Raw genomic sequence first — 20587 nt, 5'->3', positions numbered from 1 at the left:
CACCTATAGACTTGCATTGAGGGGGCGGAGCTATGACGTCACGTGCCCCCGGCGCCGGCTCCATCGTTCAGAACAGTGTTCCAAACGCTGAGCAGTGGAGTACCCCTTTAAGCAAGGTGCAAAATAAGATTCCACTTTACTCTGTGACGTCTCACTCAGAAAGGCGCATCCAGGGAATCCATCTGGCTTAGCAGAAAGAAATGACCTGATCATAGGCCCAAAATAGATCAGTGTGAGACAGAGAGGTCCTTGTACAGCTGCTTCTCTCTTGAAAGATGAAATTTCCTCACTTGGGACTGAAACGTAGTAGGAACGTGGACAGGAATGAGGTTCAGGAACAGCTTCATTGTAGACTAGACTGAGGGCATGACAGGTGTGTGGCCTATGTGTGAGGTATGCCTGACTACAGAAAACCTAGGTCCACTAAACTTGGTCTCCACAATGAGAGCAGAGCTGAGGGACACACGTGGCTCTGACTATGCCCAGACCCCAATTTCCCAACCAGGGTGCTTCCAGCTGCTGCAAATTTACAACTCCCAGCATGTCCGGACAGCCTTTGATTGGAGGCACCCTGATTGGAAAACACTAAATTAATGAGTTCTAATAGGTTTTTACGGCCCACACATTTCCTCAGGAGAGGAAAGTGGGACTAGGGACTGTCTGCTGCAGTGGTTGGTCAGGAGCTGACATGTGACCAAATGATCATTCAGCTGTACTTTCAGAACAAGACATGTAAGAAAATATTTACCCTTTGTGCTCTGGTATATGCATAAACTTTAAGTTCAATACAAGGAAATACAGTACATACATATAGAAGCTTCTCCAGTACCTGAAACACACAATGGGCAGAATTTATTAAGCTCCAACTTCTGTGTTTAGGTGTAGCAAGCCCTGGGTTTATGCAAAATTGTGCTACTTTTGCCCTTTTATGCCTATAGCACCTTTCTTTTTTTTTTTTTTTTTAAAGGGTTTCTCCGGTGGAAAAAAAAATGTTTTAGAATGAACTGGTGCCAGAAAGTTAAACAGATTTGTAAATTACTTCTATTTCAAAATCTTAATCCTTCCAGTACTTATCAGCTGCTGTATGCTCTACAGGAAGTTGTGTAGTTATTTCCAGTCTGACCACAGTGCTCTCTGCTGACACCTCTGTCCGTGTCAGGAACCGTCCAGAGCAGGAGAGGTTTGCTGACTGTGGTCAGACAGAAAAAAACTACACAACTTCCTGTGAAGCATACAGCAGCTGACAAGTACTGAAAGGATTAAGATTTTTAAATAGAAGTAATTTACAAATCTGGCGCCAGTTGATTTAAAGAAAAATTGTTTTCCAGTGGAGCACCCCTTTAAATATGGGCATAGCATTCTGTGAAAGGGGCGTGGCCTAAGTAGCTCATGAGTCTCATTGTTTTCAATGGAATTCTGCTGCTTAGTGCGTATTGCAGAATTGCCGCAGCGTTATTCAGCCGATGTGCATTGTATCCGCCCCAAAGAATGATCCTTTTTTAAATTCTTTAGGCGGAATTGGGCCAGACTGCTTTGCCGTCTATGTGACTGTTCACATCCGATGATGTCACCGGCGCCTGCTACAAGCGGACACTCATCCAGCGGAACGTCTGCAGTGTGGATGAGCCCTCAGGGTGCCAACGGCTGTCCGGGCATGCTGAGAGTTGTAGTTTTGCAACAGCTGAAGGTCCAAAGTTTGTAGACCACTGCCCTATTGACGGGATAAGAGTTAACAGGCTGATCATGGGAGTTAATGGAGCACGTTGCACATGCCCGGCCACCATCCATTCATTCCCTATAGGGTTTCCAGGCATTGCCAAGCTCCTCATTGCCATACATTGCCCATAGTCCCCAGTGTTGAAAAAACATGTGCCACGTGGTTATAACCCGGTCCACTGTATATGAAGCCCAGTCTGCTGTACTTTTCTATACAAAAAAGAAAAGGTATTTCCAATGTATACCGGACCAACAGAGGCCAAAAGGGACCAAAAGACATCATGGAACATGGCCTTATGCAGGACGGGTCATATTATCCAGAGACGCTCCTGTATGCGCTCTCCATTCCAGCCAACATGGATATGGCGGTTTTCTAAAGTCCCTTTCAGCATTTCCATGGTGGCGGCTGCAGAGACTCTGAGCTCCTCTCATCCTCCCCACTCTCCAGAGAATATTCCACCTACCTATCACATTCACCTGATACAGCACAAAGACAGATCCTAAGGAGAATACGTTGTCAGCAGGAAAGATATTGGCACGGATCCCCTGCAGTGCTCAGCTGTCCTGGACTCAGGAGGCAGGCGCAATGTGCAGTGCCCTGGTGGTCGGTCTGTCTATCTATCTATCTATCTCATATCTATCTATCTCATATCTATCTATCTCATATCTATCTATCTATCTATCTCATATCTATCTATCTAATATTTATCTATCTATCTCATATCTATATATATATATATATATATATATATATATATATATCTCATATCTATCTATCTCATATCTATCTATCTCCTATCTATCTCATATCTATCTATCTATCTATCTCATATCTATCTATCTCATATCTATCTATCTATACACAGAAAATCTGCAGCACTCCAGGGATAAATCAAAGGTGGTTTATTATCCCATGCAACAAAAAGTGATACAACGTTTCACCGGTCTCTCACCGGCTTTCTCAAGCATGCTTGAGAAAGCCGGTGAGAGAATGGTGAAACGTTGTATCACTTTTTGTTGCATGGGATAATAAACCACCTTTGATTTATCCCTGGAGTGCTGCGGATTTTCTGTGTATGCATTGCCTGGGCAGACTGTGACCGAGTCTGCACCGCCGGCACCCTCCTTGCACCTTTCCATCTTAGGTAGTGCTGCCTACTACTGTTTGTGTGGATATCTATTTATCTATCTCATATCTGTTTATCTATCTCATATCTATCTATCTCATATCTATTTATCTATCTCATATCTATCTATCTCCAATCTATCTATCTCCAATCTATCTATCTCATATCAATCTTATATCTATCTTTCTCTCTCTATCTCATATCTATCTCATATCTATCTATCTCTCTATCTCATATCTATCTATCCATCTCACATGTATCTATATATCTCATATCTATCTATCTATCTATCTATCTATCTATCTATCTCATATCTATCTATCTCATATCTATCTATCTATCTCATATCTATCTATCTATCTCATATCTATCTCTCTATCTCATATCTATCTATCCATCTCACATGTATCTATATATCTCATATCTATCTATCTCTCTATCTCACATCTATCTATATATCTCATATCTATCTCATATCTATCTATCTATCTCATAGCAATCTATCTCATATCTATCTATCTCTCTATCTCATATCTATCTATCTCATATCTATCTATCTCATATCTATCTCTCTCTATCTCATATCTATCTATCTATCTCATATCTATCTATCTCATATCTATCTCTCTCTATCTCATATCTATCTATCTGATATCTATCTCTCTATCTCATATCTATCTATCTCATATCTATCTCTCTCTATCTCACATCTATCTATTTAATATCTATCTCATATCTATGATACAGTACAAAGATGGATCTTCACGATGATAATTTGTCAGTAGTGAAGACATTGGCGCGGATCCTCTGCAGCGCTCAGGAGGCAGGCGCGGTGTGCAGCACCCTGATGGCCGGTTTGGTGTCATCTATATGCCCTTATTTACCGTGTACTGTATATACATATTAATAATATCATTTTATAACAGGAAATTATTGAGGCAGAACCATAGAATCATTTCCACTCCTGACGTCTGATATATTCCGGGATGGTTTGGGCCGATTCTGCTGTGAATTCATTCGTAGGAGCCGTGCGGCCATTCTCTGTATCACCGGCGGCCATGTTATTGATGGCTCCTGTCTGCAGATCTGGTTAGTAATCGGCCTGACACAAATCCATAACATCAATAACCTGATTCTCAGCGTGGCCGCGCTCTCAGCAGTCAACAATATTTCTGGCTATTTTTCCTGTGTCCTGAATTCATGAACAGAGAACGGCGGGCGGATAAAAATAATATTATTATTACAATAACCTCTCCAAGATAAAAACAAATACAAAGTATTCAAGGGTGAAGAAAGCTACCTATATATCTATCTATCTCATATCTATCTATATATCTATCCATGTCATATCTATCTATCTCCTATCTATCTATCTCATATCTATCTATATATCTATCCATGTCATATCTATCTATCTCATATCTATCTATCTATCTATATATCTATCTATGTCATATCTATCTATCTCATATCTATATATCTATATATCTATCTATCTCATATCTATCTATCTATCTATCTCATATCTATCTATCTCATATCTATCTATCTATCTCATATCTATCTATCTCATATCTATCATCTATCTCATATCTATTTATCCCATATCTATCTATCTCATATCTATCTATCTATATCATATCTATCATCTATCTCATATCTATTTATCCCATATCTATCTATCTATCTCATATCTATCATCTATCTCATATCTATCTATCTATCTCATATCTATCTATCTCATATCTATCTATCTTATCTATCTCATATCTATCTATCTATCTATCTATCTCATATCTATCTATCTATCTCCTATCTATCTATCTCATATCTATTTATCTCATATCTATCTATCTATCTATCTCCTAACTATCATCTCTATCTATCTCATATCTATCTATCTATCTCATATCTATCTCATATCTATCTATCTCATATCTATCTATCTCATATCTATCTATCTCATATCTATCTATCTCATATCTATCTATCTCATATCTATCTATCTCCTAACTATCATCTCTATCTATCTCATATCTATCTATCTCATATCTATCTATCTCATATCTATCTATCTTTCTCATATCTATCTATCTCTCTCATATCTATCTCATATCTATCTATCTCATATCTATCCATCTCATATCTATCTCATATCTATCTATCTTTTATTTCTACCTTATCTTTTTCTCTCCATTCAAGAAGTTAATCTCACAGGTTACAATACTTATTTTCATGGGTCATTGTTATTTGAAACCACATATAAATGGTTAATACCGTTTTACAAATGTTGCATAATTCAGTAGAATAAGTAAATATCATAGGCTTTGCAGTTAATCTTATCAGAAAAAAATGCCTCTTTATCTACTTATCTTTATTTGCTCTGAAACAAACTGCTATAATCTGTCTCAATATCGATCAGTTTACTGAGGGATCAGATTACAGCTGCCCCGAAAAATGTATATGAGGGGGGAAGAAGAACGGTATAGTGAAATAGTGGTAGACAAAGAGAAAGTAATAAAATCTCTGGTAAGTCTTATACCTCCAGTACTGATTTACATCCTACTGCTCAATACTGCTCTATAATGTCCTCTATACTGCTACTGCTTCTGAGGGTGTACTATGGTAATAAAGAGGAGCAGGATCCTATCTTCTAAGGGTGTACTATAGAGATATAGAGGAGCAGGATCCTCTCTTCTGAGGGTGTACTATAGAGATATAGAGGAGCAGGATCCTCTCTTCTGAGGGTGTACTATAGAGATATAGGGGAGCAGGATCCTCTCTTCTGAGGGTGTACTATAGAGATATAGAGGAGCAGGATCCTCTCTTCTGGGGGTGTATTATAGAGATATAGAGGAGCAGGATCCTCTCTTCTGAGGGTGTACTGTAGAGATATAGAGGAGCAGGATCCTCTCTTCTGGGGGTGTATTATAGAGATATAGAGGAGCAGGATCCTCTCTTCTGAGGGTGTACTGTAGAGATATAGAGGAGCAGGATCCTCTCTTCTGAGGGTGTACTATAGAGATATAGAGGAGCAGGATCCTCTCTTCTGGGGGTGTATTATAGAGATATAGAGGAGCAGGATCCTCTCTTCTGAGGGTGTACTATAGAGATATAGAGGAGCAGGATCCTCTCTTCTGAGGGTGTACTATAGAGATATAGAGGAGCAGGATCTTCTCTTCTGAGGGTGTACTATAGAGATATAGAGGAGCAGGATCCTCTCTTCTGAGGGTGTACTATAGAGATATAGAGGAGCAGGATCCTCTCTTCTGAGGGTGTACTATAGAGATATAGAGGAGCAGGATCCTCTCTTCTGAGGGTATACTATATAGATATAGAGGAGCAGGATCCTCTCTTCTGAGGGTATACTATATAGATATAGAGGAGCAGGATCCTCTCTTCTGGGGGGTGTACTATAGAGATATAGAGGAGCAGGATCCTCTCTTCTGAGGGTGTACTATAGAGATATAGGGGAGCAGGATCCTCTCTTCTGAGGGTGTACTATAGATATATAGAAGAGCAGGATCCTCTCTTCTGAGGGTGTACTATAGAGATATAGGGGAGCAGGATCCTCTCTTCTGAGGGTGTACTATAGAGATATAGGGGAGCGGGATCCTCTCTTCTGAGGGTGTACTATAGAGATATAGAGGAGCAGGATCCTCTCTTCTGAAGGTGTACTATAGAGATATAGAGGGGAGCTGGATCATCTCTTCTGAGGGTGTACTATAGAGATATAGAGGAGCAGGATCCTCTCTTCAGAGGGTGTACTATAGAGATATAGAGGAGCAGGATCCTCTCTTCTGAAGGTGTACTATAGAGATATAGGGGAGCAGGATCCTCTCTTCTGAGGGTGTACTATAGAGATATAGGGGAGGAGGATCTTCTCTTCTGAGGGTGTACTATAGAGATATATAGGGGAGCAGGATCCTCTCTTCTGAGGGTGTACTATAGAGATATAGAGGAGCAGGATCCTCTCTTCTGAGGGTGTACTATAGAGATAGAGGAGCAGGATCCTCTCTTCTGAGGGTGTACTATAGAGATATAGAGGAGCAGGATCCTCTCTTCTGAGGGTGTACTATAGAGATATAGAGGAGCAGGATCCTCTCTTCTGAGGGTGTACTATAGAGATATAGAGGAACAGGATCCTCTCTTCTGAGGGTGTACTATAGACATATAGAGGAGCAGGATCCTCTCTTCTGAGGGTGTACTATAGAGATATAGAGGAGCAGGATCCTCTCTTCTGAAGGTGTACTATAGAGATATAGAGGGGAGCTGGATCCTCTCTTCTGAGGGTGTACTATAGAGATATAGAGGAGCAGGATCCTCTCTTCTGAAGGTGTACTATAGAGATATAGGGGAGCAGGATCCTCTCTTCTGAGGGTGCACTATAGACATATAGAGGAGCAGGATCCTCTCTTCTGAGGGTGTACTATAGATATATAGAGGAGCAGGATCCTCTCTTCTGAGGGTGTACTATAGAGATATAGAGGAGCAGGATCCTCTCTTCTGAAGGTGTACTATAGAGATATAGAGGGGAGCTGGATCCTCTCTTCTGAGGGTGTACTATAGAGATATAGAGGAGCAGGATCCTCTCTTCTGAAGGTGTACTATAGAGATATAGGGGAGCAGGATCCTCTCTTCTGAGGGTGTACTATAGAGATATAGAGGAGCAGGATCCTCTCTTCTGAGGGTGTACTATAGAGATATAGAGGAGCAGGATCATCTCTTCTGAGGGTGTACTATAGAGATATAGAGGAGCAGGATCATCTCTTCTGAGGGTGTACTATAGAGATAACGAGGAGCAGGATCCTCTCTTCTGAGGGTGTACTATAGAGGTATAGAGGAGCAGGATCCTCTCTTCTGAGGGTGTACTATAGAGATATAGGGGAGCAGGATCCTCTCTTCTGAGGATGTACTATAGAGATATAGGGGAGCGGGATCCTCTCTTCTGAGGGTGTACTATAGAGATATAGAGGGGAGCTGGATCATCTCTTCTGAGGGTGTACTATAGAGATATAGGGGGGCAGGATCCTCTCTTCTGAGGGTGTACTATAGAGATATAGGGGAGCAGGATCCTCTCTTCTGAGGGTGTACTATAGAGATATAGAGGGGAGCTGGATCATCTCTTCTGAGGGTTTACTATAGAGATATAGAGGAGCAGGATCCTCTCTTCTGAGGGTGTACTATAGAGATATAGAGGAGCAGGATCCTCTCTTCTGAAGGTGTACTATAGAGATATAGAGGGGAGCTGGATCCTCTCTTCTGAGGGTGTACTATAGAGATATAGAGGAGCAGGATCCTCTCTTCTGAGGGGGTACTATAGAGATATAGAGGAGCAGGATCCTCTCTTCTGAAGGTGTACTATAGAGATATAGGGGAGCAGGATCCTCTCTTCTGAGGGTGTACTATAGAGATATAGAGGAGCAGGATCCTCTCTTCTGAGGGTGTACTATAGAGATATAGAGGAGCAGGATCCTCTCTTCTGAGGGTGTACTATAGAGATATAGAGGAGCAGGATCATCTCTTCTGAGGGTGTACTATAGAGATATAGAGGAGCAGGATCATCTCTTCTGAGGGTGTACTATAGAGATAACGAGGAGCAGGATCCTCTCTTCTGAGGGTGTACTATAGAGGTATAGAGGAGCAGGATCCTCTCTTCTGAGGGTGTACTATAGAGATATAGGGGAGCAGGATCCTCTCTTCTGAGGATGTACTATAGAGATATAGGGGAGCGGGATCCTCTCTTCTGAGGGTGTACTATAGAGATATAGAGGGGAGCTGGATCATCTCTTCTGAGGGTGTACTATAGAGATATAGGGGGGCAGGATCCTCTCTTCTGAGGGTGTACTATAGAGATATAGGGGAGCAGGATCCTCTCTTCTGAGGGTGTACTATAGAGATATAGAGGGGAGCTGGATCATCTCTTCTGAGGGTTTACTATAGAGATATAGAGGAGCAGGATCCTCTCTTCTGAGGGTGTACTATAGAGATATAGAGAAGCAGGATCCTCTCTTCTGAAGGTGTACTATAGAGATATAGAGGGGAGCTGGATCCTCTCTTCTGAGGGTGTACTATAGAGATATAGAGGAGCAGGATCCTCTCTTCTGAAGGTGTACTATAGAGATATAGGGGAGCAGGATCCTCTCTTCTGAGGGTGTACTATAGAGATATAGAGGAGCAGGATCCTCTCTTCTGAGGGTGTACTATAGAGATATAGAGGAGCAGGATCATCTCTTCTGAGGGTGTACTATAGAGATATAGAGGAGCAGGATCATCTCTTCTGAGGGTGTACTATAGAGATATAGAGGAGCAGGATCCTCTCTTCTGAGGGTGTACTATAGAGGTATAGAGGAGCAGGATCCTCTCTTCTGAGGGTGTACTATAGAGATATAGGGGAGCAGGATCCTCTCTTCTGAGGATGTACTATAGAGATATAGGGGAGCGGGATCCTCTCTTCTGAGGGTGTACTATAGAGATATAGAGGGGAGCTGGATCATCTCTTCTGAGGGTGTACTATAGAGATATAGAGGAGCAGGATCCTCTCTTCTGAGGGTGTACTATAGAGATATAGAGGAACAGGATCCTCTCTTCTGAGGGTGTACTATAGAGATATAGAGGAGCAGGATCCTCTCTTCTGAGGGTGTACTATAGAGATATAGAGGAGCAGGATCCTCTCTTCTGAAGGTGTACTATAGAGATATAGAGGAGCAGGATCCTCTCTTCTGAGGGTGTACTATAGAGATATAGAGGAGCAGGATCCTCTCTTCTGAGGGTGTACTATAGAGATATAGGGGAGCAGGATCCTCTCTTCTGAGGGTGTACTATAGAGATATAGGGGAGCAGGATTCTCTCTTCTGAGGGTGTACTATAGAGATATAGGAGCAGGATCCTCTCTTCTGAGGGTGTACTATAGAGATATAGGGGAGAAGGATCCTCTCTTCTGAGGGTGTACTATAGAGATATAGGGGAGCAGGATCCTCTCTTCTGAGGGTGTACTATAGAGATATAGAGGAGCAGGATCCTCTCTTCTGAGGGTGTACTATAGAGATATAGAGGAGCAGGATCCTCTCTTCTGAGGGTGTACTATAGAGATATAGAGGAGAAGGATCCTCTCTTCTGAGGGTGTACTATAGAGATATAGAGGAGCAGGATCCTCTCTTCTGAGGGAGTACTATAGAGATATAGAGGAGCAGGATCATCTCTTCTGAGGGTGTACTATAGAGATATAGAGGAGCAGGATCCTCTCTTCTGAGGGTGTACTATAGAGATATAGAGGAGCAGGATCATCTCTTCTGAGGGTGTACTATAGAGATAACGAGGAGCAGGATCCTCTCTTCTGAGGGTGTACTATAGAGGTATAGAGGAGCAGGATCCTCTCTTCTGAGGGTGTACTATAGAGATATAGGGGAGCAGGATCCTCTCTTCTGAGGATGTACTATAGAGATATAGGGGAGCGGGATCCTCTCTTCTGAGGGTGTACTATAGAGATATAGAGGGGAGCTGGATCATCTCTTCTGAGGTTGTACTATAGAGATATAGGGGGGCAGGATCCTCTCTTCTGAGGGTGTACTATAGAGATATAGAGGAGCAGGATTCTCTCTTCTGAGGGTGTACTATAGAGATATAGAGGAGCAGGATCCTCTCTTCTGAGGGTGTACTATAGAGATATAGAGGAGCAGGATCCTCTCTTCTGAGGGTGTACTATAGAGATATAGAGGAGCAGGATCCTCTCTTCTGAGGGTGTACTATAGAGATATAGAGGAGCAGGATCCTCTCTTCTGAGGGTGTACTATAGAGATATAGAGGAGCAGGATCCTCTCTTCTGAGGGTGTACTATAGAGATATAGAGGAGCAGGATCCTCTCTTCTGAGGGTGTACTATAGAGATATAGAGGAGCAGGATCCTCTCTTCTGAGGGTGTACTATAGAGATATAGAGGAGCAGGATCCTCTCTTCTGAGGGTGTACTATAGAGATATAGAGGAGCAGGATCCTCTCTTCTGAGGGTGTACTATAGAGATATAGAGGAGCTGGATCCTCTCTTCTGAGGGTGTACTATAGAGATATAGAAAAGCAGGATCCTCTCTTCTGAGGGTGTACTATAGAGATATAGAGGAGCAGGATCCTCTCTTCTGAGGGTGTACTATAGAGATATAGAGGAGCAGGATCCTCTCTTCTGAGGATGTACTATAGAGATATAGAGGAGCAGGATCCTCTCTTCTGAGGGTGTACTATAGAGATATAGAAAAGCAGGATCCTCTCTTCTGAGGGTGTACTATAGAGATATAGAGGAGCAGGATCCTCTCTTCTGAGGGTGTACTATAGAGATATAGAGGAGCAGGATCCTCTCTTCTGAGGGTGTACTATAGAGATATAGAGGAGCAGGATCCTCTCTTCTGAGGGTGTACTATAGAGATATAGAGGAGCAGGATCCTCTCTTCTGAGGGTGTACTATAGAGATATAGAGGAGCAGGATCCTCTCTTCTGACGGTGTACTATAGAGATATAGAGGAGCAGGATCCATTTGAATGTTGATAACCAATCCGGAGGATGGATCATACATTTTAAAATCAGAATGACCCCTTTAACATAAACTAATACAAGCTATTTTTGGAGAGCGGGAGAGATGATCCTTTTCATATACCAATAATACCTGAGCTTTGCACTATTAATATTGCTCTCACTCTCCTTCGATTAAGGTCAGGTTTAATTTTACATCTCACAATTATTTTATGAGAATCTTCATTTATTATTTATTTTTTCAATAATTGTTCCTTGTCCAAAAAATGTTTTATTCGAGGAGGATTTAGCATGTCTGTGACCGGCACAATCGACCGCTTGACTGGTTGTATCACATTTTAGATGGTCCTGTTAATAAATATGAGATGCCTCATGGGCACTTGCGGGGGAGACACCTTCTTGTTCCCCCCACCCAGTAGTTGTCCAGACCATCTTTGTCAGTAAAGATAAAGGCATGTTTGGTGTGATGGTGGGTGTGATGTTGTTGGGTGTGATGGTGGGAGTGATGGTGGGAGTGATGGTGGGAGTGATGGTGGGAGTGATGGTGGGTGTGATGGTGGGTGTGATGGTGGGAGTGATGGTGGGTGTTATGGTGGGTGTTATGGTGGGTGTTATGGTGGGTGTGATGGTGGGTGTGATGGTGGGTGTGATGGTGGGTGTGATGGTGCGTGTGATGGTGGGAGTGATGGTGGGAGTGATGGTGGGAGTGATGGTGGGAGTGATGGTGGGAGTGATGGTGGGTGTGATGGTGGGTGTGATGGTGGGAGTGATGGTGCGTGTGATGGTGGGAGTGATGGTGGGAGTGATGGTGGGAGTGATGGTGGGAGTGATGGTGGGAGTGATGGTGGGAGTGATGGTGGGAGTGATGGTGCGTGTGATGGTGGGAGTGATGGTGCGTGTGATGGTGGGTGTGATGGTGGGTGTTATGGTGGGTGTTATGGTGGGTGTGATGGTGGGTGTGATGGTGGGTGTGATGGTGGGTGTGATGGTGGGTGTGATGGTGCGTGTGATGGTGGGAGTGATGGTGGGAGTGATGGTGGGAGTGATGGTGGGAGTGATGGTGGGAGTGATGGTGGGAGTGATGGTGGGAGTGATGGTGGGTGTGATGGTGGGTGTGATGGTGGGTGTGATGGTGGGTGTGATGGTGCGTGTGATGGTGGGAGTGATGGTGGGAGTGATGGTGTGTGTGATGGTGGGAGTGATGGTGGGTGTGATGGTGGGTGTGATGGTGGGAGTGATGGTGGGTGTGATGGTGGGAGTGATTGTGGGAGTGATGGTGGGAGTGATGGTGCGTGTGATGGTGGGAGTGATGGTGGGAGTGATGGTGGGAGTGATGGTGGGAGTGATGGTGGGAGTGATGGTGGGAGTGATGGTGGGAGTGATGGTGGGTGTGATGGTGGGTGTGATGGTGGGTGTGATGGTGGGAGTGATGGTGGGAGTGATGGTGCGTGTGATGGTGGGAGTGATGGTGCGTGTGATGGTGGGAGTGATGGTGGGTGTGATGGTGGGAGTGATGGTGGGTGTGATGGTGGGAGTGATGGTGGGTGTGATGGTGGGAGTGATGGTGGGAGTGATGGTGGGAGTGATGGTGGGAGTGATGGTGGGAGTGATGGTGCGTGTGATGGTGGGTGTGCATGATATGGGGGAAATAAAACATTTAACCTGGAGTGCTCCTTTAAATTAGTTAAATAATATTAAGGGTGTTGTGTTGGGGGGGGGGGGGGGGGCCTCTTCTTATCTTCTCCAGCCAAAGAAGTTCTCTGGTTTTATGCCCCATACATAGGTCACCTGACCCGGCCAAAATCCAACCTGCACCTGTTGCTGGTCAGAACATGACTCAATCTGTCTGGTGACACCCATCATTGGCCGTCAATCATAACCAATGAACAACTTATCACTAGACAACATGAATCTCTTTCCCAAAGGATGGGAAATGGTTCACAATAAGGTTAGCGGGATAGTTATCCTCCCATGTGGACCCCTCCTGAATTCTCCGGGGCCCCTTATTATTGGGTTCCCGGTTATCAATCTCTCTGTGAAGTGGCCCTGACCACAATGTTGAGTTTTTGGATATTACTTCACCTCATACAACACATTTACTTTGATACTATGACTTTTATACTTTTACATTATCTTGATACTTATGTGTGTACCCCAAAAATGACAGAGCAGTGTGCAGGACCCGGATGACAGGGCAGTGTGCAGGACCCGGATGACAGAGCAGTGTGCAGGGCCCGGATGACAGAGCAGTGTGCAGGACCCGGATGACAGAGCAGTGTGCAGGACCCGGATGACAGAGCAGTGTGCAGGACCCGGATGACAGAGCAGTGTGCAGGGCCCGGATGACAGAGCAGTGTGCAGGACCCGGATGACAGAGCAGTGTGCAGGGCCCGGATGACAGAGCAGTGTGCAGGGCCGGATGACAGAGCAGTGTGCAGGGCCGGATGACAGAGCAGTGTGCAGGACCCGGATGACAGAGCAGTGTGCAGGACCCGGATGACAGAGCAGTGTGCAGGGCCCGGATGACAGGGCAGTGTGCAGGGCCCGGATGACAGGGCAGTGTGCAGGACCCGGATGACAGAGCAGTTTGCAGGACCCGGATGACAGAGCAGTGTGCAGGGCCCGGATGACAGAGCAGTGTGCAGGGCCCGGATGACAGAGCAGTGTGCAGGACCCGGATGACAGAGCAGTGTGCAGGACCCGGATGACAGAGCAGTGTGCAGGACCCGGATGACAGAGCAGTGTGCAGGGCCCGGATGACAGAGCAGTGTGCAGGACCCGGATGACAGAGCAGTTTGCAGGACCCGGATGACAGAGCAGTGTGCAGGACCCTGGATGACAGAGCAGTGTGCAGGACCCGGAGGGGCTGTGGTGGTGTTCATGGCAGTCAAAAAGGAAATGTCGCCTGTTTTTATTTTTTACACAGAGAATGATCTTCATAGAGTTTTATGACTGAATAAGACCGTTCTGCATAGGTAACTATGGACGGATAGAGAGGGAGGTGAAGTGACTCTGGGAAGGTTGAGTGTTAGTGGAGGCCAATAATAGATCCAGTGCAGTATAATGGTGGACACCACATAGTAACATCAATAAAAAAACCTCTTTGTCATTTTTTGATGACTGGCTGCAGAGTGAACATTTCAGAGGAATCCTAGTTATTAACCCTGAGGTGTCATCTTCCCTCCTCACCAGCTTTGATTTATAGATCTCCAAAAATTTCAGTATAGGAAGAGCTGGATCTGTCCGGTTCAGAGGGAGAAACTACTGGGGACATTCTAATGGCTTCAGGAGTCCCATTCCTGGGAAGACAGACCCCTGCGATCTACAGCAAGAATCCCCTTCTATCCCTCTGGAACAGAATGTCATCATGGGCTCCATTCACTGTCTACAGGGGGGGGGGGGGGGACGAAGAACCCAAAATACATCATTCGGTTATATCCAGCCCTCCCATAGAGAATACATGGAGCCTGCACTGACATGATGCTCCATTCACAGGGAGAGATGGGGTCTCATTCTGCAGATCACAGGGGGTCTCAGAGGTCAGATAGGGGCATTAGATTTATAGTACTGGAGTACCAAAGGGAACCAATCAGCAGATTTTAGCATATACAAAGCTTGACAACATGTCATAGATACTATAATCATTATCCTCATCATCCCCAGGGGACGTTTTTGCCCCCTGGGATGGTGAACATATTAAGTTATAAAGTTGCCCCCGCCGACCGGCAAGTAGTCCACTGGGCGGGGCACTTCTACTTACCAGCTCCCGTTGTTACGGCCGTGATCTTGTCCCCTCATCTTCATTGACTGTTCGCTTTACCGTTCGGCTCCGTCTGCTTAGGGAGCAGAGCGATGACGCAAGCCGTCAATCTGTCAATCAAGCTGATGGGGCGGGGCCACAGCAGGAGCAATGGGAGCTGGTAAGTAGAAGTCCCCGCCCAGGGGACTAATTGTGGGGTGGGCCATGGGGTAGACTTTATAACTTAATATCTTCACCATCCCTGGGGGCAAAAACGTCCCCCATATGTAAAAAAAAAATGTTTTCATATCGATTGGCTCCAGAAAGTAAATAGAATTGTAAATTATTAGTATTAAAAAATTTTAATCCTACCAGTACTTTAGCAGCTGCTGAAGTTGAGTTGTTCCTTTCTTTCTTACAACAGTGCTCTCTGCTGACACCTCTGTCTGTCTCAGGAACTTGTCCAGAGCAGGAGCAAATCCCCATAGCAAAACTCTCCTGCTCCGGAAAGTTCCTTAGACAGACTGAGATGTCGGCAGAGAGAACTGTGGTCAGACAGAAAAGAAGAACTCAACTTCAGCAGCTGATAAGTGCTGGTAGGATTATGATTTTTTAATAGAAGTAATTTCCAAATTTGTTTAACTTTCTGGAGCCAGTTGATATGGAAAAACAATGTTTTTCACTGGAATACCCAAAAAGAGCTGTGCCCTGAAGTGGTTAAAAGATGCGCAAAGTGAAGTTGTTGTCTTGTTCGTTCTCCGGTAGAGGTAAAGCTGTAAAGTGCCCCCAAGTGATTCCCGGACGCTCCTGTTGTTTCACTGAATAAGCCAAATCCTACGAGCCCGGCTTTCATCGTGTTCCTATTGAACTGCTGATAAGAGCGCGCTGGGGTTTAGCATCGTCTCGCAGGCAGAAGAATGATAATTTCCCTGGTGCTCTGGAGGACGCGATTAGAGGCGCAGTCATCCACCTCCGCAGAGAAGACGCGTTCTGCCATTGATTTATTCCATGAGCGTTACTAATTTCTTACTATATAAAGATGCGATCGCATATTATCAGACGCCACCGCTGCCTACGTATTGGTCTGTGCAGTTTAAAGGAGTAGTCCAGTCCTGAAAAACTAATCCCCTGTCCTAAGGATAGGGGATAAGTTTCAGATTGCGGGGGGTCCGACCGCTAGTGCCTCCCGCGATTTCCTGTACGGGGCCACGGCAGCCCGCGGGAAGGGGGCATGTTGACCACCGCACGAAGCGCCATATTCCCATGTTCATATTACGGCCGCAAATCGTGGCACAAATTTAAAGCGGTACTCCGCCACTAGACATCTTCTCCATCATGGGGGTCCGGCTACTGGGACCTCCACAATCCTAACTACAAGGACACCCCAGCATTCTGAACATAATGTTCAGGATGTTTGCTCCGGGCAGCCATGGTCGTGACGTCACGGCACGCCCCCTCCATTCATGTCTATGGGAGGGGGCGTGACTACCCGTGAGGGGGCGAGGCATGACTTCACGACTGCCCAAAGCCAACGTTCTGAACATACTGTTCAGAATGCGAGGGGTGTCACCCGGAGATCGCGGGGGTCCAGCCAGATAACATGTCTAGGGGTGGAGTACTGTCATTATGAAAAACTTTATGTATTTTGTAGTACTACTGATAAGATTATTTTCAATATACATTTATTTAAAAATATTGTCAATTTTACTAAAAAATAAAAAATGAAAATAGCTGCCACTAGAGGTCATCTATCTTTATGCAGAGAGACTACTCAGTATTTTGCAGCATACTGGATACCGGCCGTAAAGCGCGTTGGTATCCAGTATAGGAGATCACCATTGCACCACTACAGCCTTTAGCTGTTCCTAAACTACAACTCCCATGATGGGAGTTGTAGTTTAGCAACAGCTGGGGGTACAATCTTTGTAAATCTCTGTTTTAAATCTGTGTATTCTCCAGCTGCGTTCCTCCAGCTCTTGCAAAACTACAGACAAAGGATGTGTGGGCATGCTGGGAATTGTAGTTCTGCAACAGTTAAAGGCAACACTGCTCTAACACAGTGCTATACAAACACTGCAGCTCCAACTGTTGCAAAACTACAACTCCCAGCATGCTTGAACAGCCAAAGCTTTCACTGACTCCTGAATGACAAAGAAGCTGATCAGACATTCAGGAGTCTGTGAAAGCTGAATGACACACATAGTGACAGCTATGTTGATTAGCATCCAGATTGAAAATGTATGCATAAAAACTACTGTGCGGTGATTTTCAGACTGCCAGGATGCTCCCAGACTCAAAACAGATGAGTCATCACAGTGAGGGAGAGAGATGGACACGCCCCCTCTACAGGGCAAGAAGACAAAGCAAGTGGGCAACATATAAACGCTATTTGTTAGGAATGTATAGGTCCTAGACACATAAAAATTAAATGTACATGTTCAAGATTAGGTACTGAGTAACATCACTTTTTTTTTGGCACTATGACAGATACGCTTTAAGGCTGCATTATGGTTGTGTAACACTAGCCCTAAAGAAATGTTTTACATCACATACAGTAATTTTATTTTTGTTTATTTTTTTTTATCTTTTTCAGACTAAATTAGGAGACCAAGGGAACCTCCGTGATCTAGTAAACCTCATCCTAGCAGCCGCAGATGGTAATAAGGACGGCCACGTGTCTCTCCCGGAGGCCAAATCTGCATGGGCGCTTCTACAACTCAATGAGTTCTTGCTGATGGTGATCCTTCAAGACAAGGAGCACACCCCAAAATTACTGGGATTCTGCGGGGATCTGTACATAACGGAGCACGTCCCCTCCACCTCGCTTTACGGGATCAGTCTACCGTGGATCTTCGAAATATTTGTCCCTCAAGGACTGAGAAAGAGGATGGACCAGTGGTTCACCCCGTCCTGGCCCAGGAAGGCTAAGATAGTAATCGGTCTTCTTGAGTTCGTAGAAGACATTTTTCACGGACCTTACGGAAATTTTCTTATGTGCGACACAAGTGCCAAAAACTTTGGTTATAACGACAAGTACGACTTGAAGGTGGTGGACATGAGGAACGTTGTCCCGGAGACGCACGTGAGGGACGCCATCAAAGACCGACCGTGTGAATCGGACGCGGACTGCGTGTACGGTACGGACTGCAGCGCCGTGTGCGACCAAAGCAAAAGGAAATGTACCGCAGATGTCAGCCAACCAAATCTAGCCAAAATCTGTCAACTAGTGAAGGACTACCTGCTCCGAGGGACGCCCCTCCGAGATCCGGGAGAGCTGGAGAAACAGATCTACTCCTGCATCGCCCTGAAAGCTGCTACGAAGGAACATGGAGATGCAACATTCCCTCATCCTAAATAACTTAAAGGCTCTTTTATGGAAAAAGATCTCGCATACGAATGATTCCTAACGTCCGGGAGACGTCCCCACCCTCATACGGCAGCAGCTGCTGTGTGCGATGTAAATTTTACGTTACTTTTATGTAACATTTTTTTCCACTTTTTCCGTTAAATATCTTCACCTCTTTAAACCCAGCGACAAATATATTTCTCATTCGGCCATCCACGTGTTCAGTTTTTAACGCAAACTGGCGTTTCGCTTTATGGTTGTCGTTCTAACTCATCGACTCTTGCTCCAAAGTGACTGGTAGCGCGTGACATGCACTTATATTGCCTCAAATGTTGGCAGCCGCCCCCCGCCGTTCATACGGTCGCGTCTTATTTGCTCCATTCAGGATGTTACAATGCTGTGAAATTTGCCTCCTCCTCCTCTTGACGGCGTTTTTATAGGACATTAACTATATTATTATTTTATTATTATTATATTTTTTTGGTTTTGTAAGAACGCCAGCCAAAAGACCACTCGTGGCGTAGTGTGGTCAAATCAAAGCTGCTGTTTTATTAGATGGAATTAAGGAAATGGAGGTAAAGTTTACTGATCAGTTAGCATGGATGAATTTGCACACGATTGTTCAGAGCAGAACTAAACAATAACCTGCCATTAAAATGTGGATCATCAACTGAGACTCCAAGATATCGTCACATTGTGCTTCATTATTTTAGCTGCTTATTTTGGTTGTTTTGATTATGTATTTAAAGGTGTTATCCAGGAAAAAAGTTTTTTTTTATATATCAACTGGCTCCAGAAAGTTAAACAGATTTGTAAATTACTTCTATTAAAAAATATTAATCCTTTCAGTACTTATGAGCTGCTGAAGTTGAGTTGTTCTTTTCTGTCTAAGTGCTCTCTGATGACACGTGTCTCGCGAACTGCCCAGTTTAGAAGCAAATCCCCATAGCAAACCTCTTCTACTCTGTGCAGTTCCCGAGACAAGCAGAGATGTCAGCAGAGAGAACTGTTGCCAGACAGAAAACAACAACTCAACTTCAGCAGCTGATAATTATTGAAAAGATTAAGATTTTTTAATAGAAGTAATTTACAAATCTGTTTAACTTTCTGGAGCCAGTTGATATAAATAAAAAAAAGTTTTTTTCCTGGAATACCCCTTTAATGCTTATGTATTTAATAGACATCTTATCCCCTATCCAAAGGATAAGGGATAAGATGTCTGATCGCGAGGGTTCTGCCACTGGGGACCCCCACGATCTCCCTGCTGTACCCGGCATTCATTTAGAGCTTCGGGTGCAGCGCCGGAAGGCCACGCCCCCTCAATGCAAGTCTATAGGAGGGGGCATGACGGCCGTCACACCCGATCCCATAGACTTGCATTGAGGGGGCGTGGCCGTGATGTCACGAGCCTCCGCTCCGCATCGCCAGTCATCTGGCACGGAGCGAAGTTCACTCCGGGCACCGGATGTCTGGGGTGCCGCAGCCGAGAACGCGGGGGTCCTCTGCGGCAGGATCCCCTTGATCAGACATCTTATGCCCTATCCTTTGGATAGGGGATAAGATGTGTAGGGGCAGAGTACCCCTTTGAGATTCAAGTGCATCTTTCATAGTAATAAACAATTGTTAAAGGGGTACTCCTGTGGGAAAAAAAACATTCTTTAAATCAACTGGTGACAGAAAGTTATACAGATTTGTAAATTACTTCTATTAAAAAATCTTAATCCTTCCAGTACTTTTTAGGTGCTGTATACTACAGAGGAAATGTTTTTCTTTTTTGGATTTCTCTTCTGTCACGACCACCGTGCTCTCTGCTGACCTCTGCTGTCCATTTTAGGAACTGTCCAGAGCAGGAGAAAATTCCCATAGCAAACTTATGCTGCTCTGCACAGTTCCTAAAATGGACAGCAGAGGTCAGCAGAGAGCACTGTGCTCGTGACATAAGAGAAATCCAAAAAGAAAAGCATTTCCTCTGTAGTATACAGCCCCTAAAAAGTACTGGAAGGATTAAGATTTTTTTAATAGAAGTAATTTACAAATCTGTTTAACTTTCTGGCACCAGTTGATTAAAAAAAAAAAGTTTTCCATGGGATTACCCCTTTAAATCAACTGGTGCCAGAAAGTTATACAGATTTGTAAATTAC

At 44.4% G+C, this 20587-nt stretch overlaps 1 protein-coding gene across 1 annotated transcript in view; it reads left to right on the top strand.

Annotated features, from left to right (window-relative positions):
• The window catches only part of DIPK1A (divergent protein kinase domain 1A), a 186694-nt gene extending 167572 nt beyond the window's left edge, over positions 1–19122 (top strand). The window contains 2 exon segments of the mRNA XM_056523143.1: positions 17694–18425; positions 18427–19122. Of these exon segments, the coding sequence (XP_056379118.1) occupies positions 17694–18425; positions 18427–18507 (813 nt within the window). The 3' untranslated portion in view covers positions 18508–19122.
• Positions 19123–20587: the final 1465 nt, after the last annotated feature.

The sequence above is a fragment of the Hyla sarda genome, chromosome 6 (assembly GCF_029499605.1).
Source record: "Hyla sarda isolate aHylSar1 chromosome 6, aHylSar1.hap1, whole genome shotgun sequence".
Taxonomy (NCBI): Eukaryota; Metazoa; Chordata; class Amphibia; order Anura; family Hylidae; genus Hyla; species Hyla sarda.
This window is presented reverse-complemented; position numbering and strand designations above follow the sequence as displayed.